The sequence below is a fragment of the Ranitomeya imitator genome, chromosome 5 (genome assembly GCF_032444005.1).
Source record: "Ranitomeya imitator isolate aRanImi1 chromosome 5, aRanImi1.pri, whole genome shotgun sequence".
Taxonomy (NCBI): domain Eukaryota; kingdom Metazoa; phylum Chordata; class Amphibia; order Anura; family Dendrobatidae; genus Ranitomeya; species Ranitomeya imitator.
In genome coordinates this window covers 290,920,755-290,924,244 of record NC_091286.1, presented here as the reverse complement: position 1 = coordinate 290,924,244, position 3,490 = coordinate 290,920,755, and the positions used below count along the sequence as shown (strand labels likewise).

Here is a 3,490-nt window from a genome sequence, read left to right as displayed (position 1 = left end):
TGAATGCTGAGCTCTGCATAACACCACCCACACCACTGATTGGCAGCTTTTTGTGTACACAGCGCATAGGCAGAAAGCTGCCAATCAGTGGTGGGGGCATAATTATACAGAGCTCATGAGTATGGAGGACTACATGGCAGCATGTTTACTAGTCTTCTAGTGATAATCTTCTGCTGATAAAACTGTGATTTTATCAAAACTACAGCAAGCAGCCCAGTAAGAGACATATCGCTGGAATCAGGGGCTCTGCTCTTACATTATACTGCTCTCAGATTAAGTGGAATAAAGCTGGTGATCTTTAACACACTAACAATGGAGACATTCTTCTATATATCATGACGTTGTACAGATCCTAGAAGTTACCATAGATGTATGTATTCGTGCATTTTCAGAATGTGGTGACATAGCTGCAGAGATATACTATGGTGCTGCATTGAGGGACGGATAGTGATAGTGTGATAGTGCCTCTGTAAGCACAGGTGTCTGATGCCATGTCATGAAGTGTATTTTAGAGCTGAGCCCCTGATAACATTTCTTCGTTGTCCTGCATGCAAACGATATTCATTTTGATGATCCTTATGATATATTTTGTAACAGCATTAGTATGGTTCCGGAACAGGAGCCCCTGATGGGTGTGAATCATTTCAATATATTATCTGAACACTTATTTTTTTTCTAGCTTTAGTTCAAGGCATCTTTAGAGCTCAATCTTCAATAATGGAATATTAGAGGTGCTAGTGATGACAGCTACATTGTCCACACCAAGACAAGCATGGTCTTACTGTTTCCTACCACAGAGATCAGCATCCCCTTCTGGAGCTTATCCTTCATTATTGTGATGACAGGCTGCTCTGTATGGCGGCTTCTGTGTTATGGTGTGTGTAAGGCGCCAGAGTCTGCGGCATCGCTGAGCCTCTGACAAGTGTGCTTGCCATGGACGTCAATGTCTCAGGGTATGATGGCTATGTGAGCACAGCCAGCCCCAGTCCTTCACCTGCCTCCTCCTCTTCTGCACAGCCCACCCCTTCTCCCAACATCCTGAGACTCCAGTACAACATCCCCCGCCAGACTGCCACAGCACCAGTCCCTTACTCATCAGGTCAGAGGACTGCATGCATCCAGGCTGGCCCTCCATGCTTTCTACAGCTGACTTATGAAATGCCCTGCTAAGCCTTTGTAGAGGTAAGCACAGAAATCAGCCATTCAAAGAAATGCTGCTTTATTCTAATGAACCAAGTTGCACATATTATAGGATATATTTAATTTTCTGCATTTTGTCTAGACTATGCATGTATAAATATATATTTATTATATATAATATTTACTTTATTATATATTATACTATAGGTAGAATGCAAGTCCGCAAGGACAGGGTCCTCTCCCCTCTGTACCAGTCTGTCATTGTAAATTTGTGTACCGTAAATGATATGTATAACCCTGTATGTAACCCCTTCTTATGTACAGCTCCATGGAATTAATGGTGCTATATAAATAAATAATAATAATAATAATAATGATGTTGTAGGGTGAAGCATGTCATGATATTGCTTCGCTTCAATGTGTGCCGGTTACTATGACCTTCAGCACCATGGACAGTGGTAGCCTGCTGTTGTGCAATGTGCTGTGCTTCATTTTAGACATTGTGCTCACTTCCTATGTGTTTATATTTCCCAGGCAATCATACGCTGGAGAAATGAATGAAAGCCTTAATGACAGCGACGCCAGCTTCTCCGAACCTTGGATCCAGACCAGCGATGTCAATGGTTCCCTGGAGTTGTCAGCTTTCTTCTCAGTGTTTACCATCAACCCATGGGATATAATGCTGTGTATCTCAGGGACCATTATTGCCTGCGAGAATGCCATTGTGGTGGCCATCATCTTTTACACGCCAACACTGAGAACCCCTATGTTCGTGCTGATCGGGAGCCTAGCTACAGCAGACCTCCTTGCTGGGTTTGGCTTGATCCTTAACTTTGTATTTCAGTATGTGATTCAATCAGAGACTATCAACCTGATCACAGTAGGGTTCCTTGTGGCTTCATTCACAGCTTCAGTGAGCAGCTTATTGGCCATCACTGTGGACCGGTATCTCTCATTGTACAATGCACTGACTTACTCTTCAGAGAAGACAATCTTATGGATTCATCTCATGCTGGTGGTCACCTGGGGGGTCTCCATATGTCTAGGTCTCCTTCCAGTATTAGGCTGGAACTGTTTAGATGACATCTCATCGTGCAGCATTGTCAGTCCTCTGACCAAAAGTAATGTGACTCTATTATCCACCTCATTCTTTTTTATCTTTATTTTAATGCTGCATCTTTACATAAAAATCTGCAAAATAGTCTGTAGACATGCTCACCAAATAGCACTACAGCAACATTTCCTCACAGCGTCCCATTATGTAGCCACAAAGAAAGGAGTCTCCACTCTTGCCATCATTCTTGGGACTTTTGGGGCAAGTTGGTTGCCTTTTTCTATTTATTGTGTGGTGGGAGACCATGAATACCCCTCAGTGTACACTTATGCCACCCTCCTACCTGCCACTTACAACTCGATGATCAATCCTATTATTTACGCCTACAGAAATCAAGAAATACAGAGATCCATGTGGGTTCTTTTCTGTGGCTGCTTTCAATCCAAAGTGTCCTTTCGCTCCAGATCACCCAGTGATGTATAAATGACTGCACAAATGACAATCTAGCGACTACAATCGTGCCTGCTATGGACAACTAGATGTGTGCTGAGTAGTTGTTAAGACGAAACCTTGGACCTTTAGCACTTTATCTTTTTAATATCTCTGGGAATGGTCCATCCTGAGTATGAACAATGTGCAAGTCTATCTAGGACCCATGTGTGAAGAGAATATGCTTCAATATTGCACTTTATATTGAGCTGCTGTACTGCCAAATCAGTGTTGTGAGGGCTGACTGAGAAGGAATGTGTCTTTGTTTTATGTTATACTATATTTTGTCACTAATGCTGAGAACTTTTGTACCAACGAAATAAACGTCGTTGACATGTAATTATCATGGCTGTGTCAATCTGTTCTTCCCTTTGGTTCCATGCAGGTAGAGTATAGAGCTGAGGATTGATCACTGAAATCTTCCATGAGAAAAACAGATGATGGATTGAGAAGCATCTAATCACACAGTAAACACGTCCAATCATTACTATAAGGCTGTATTGTCGGTATCCTACCATGAACTATCCTGATGCCTGGAATTTTTTTCAAACCTAAAGATGCCCCCAGCTCTTGTGCTTTTCCCCTGTCGGAAGCTTTACGTCATGGTGGCTACCTGTGCAGAATACCAATAATGCCCCCACTATACTCACCCTGTGTGCTCACTGTATATAGTTCTGTCTCTCACTATTAGAGGCAGCTAAAAGGTTAAAAAAAAAGGCATGAGAAATGGAGAAGATTATTCCTTGTAACAGCTTTCACACTAAAGCCGGCCATAAATGTAATCATTTTTTTGCACCAATTTAATTA

The 3,490-nt window shown here is 42.2% G+C and overlaps 1 protein-coding gene across 1 annotated transcript; it reads left to right on the top strand.

Moving 5' to 3' along the window:
- Window positions 1–1,081: 1,081 nt before the first annotated feature.
- Window positions 1,082–3,023, top strand: GPR6 (G protein-coupled receptor 6). The gene is made up of 2 exons (XM_069767984.1): window positions 1,082–1,182; window positions 1,675–3,023. Exon 2 carries the CDS (start codon window positions 1,694–1,696, stop codon window positions 2,675–2,677), a length of 984 nt encoding a protein of 327 aa, XP_069624085.1. The 5' UTR covers window positions 1,082–1,182; window positions 1,675–1,693; the 3' UTR covers window positions 2,678–3,023.
- The last annotated feature ends 467 nt before the right edge of the window (window positions 3,024–3,490 follow it).

What these genes read in the sequence shown, in the direction of transcription:
- GPR6 (XM_069767984.1), top strand. Translation starts at nt 1,694, where the DNA reads ATGAATGAAAGCCTTAATGACAGCGACGCCAGCTTCTCCGAACCTTGG.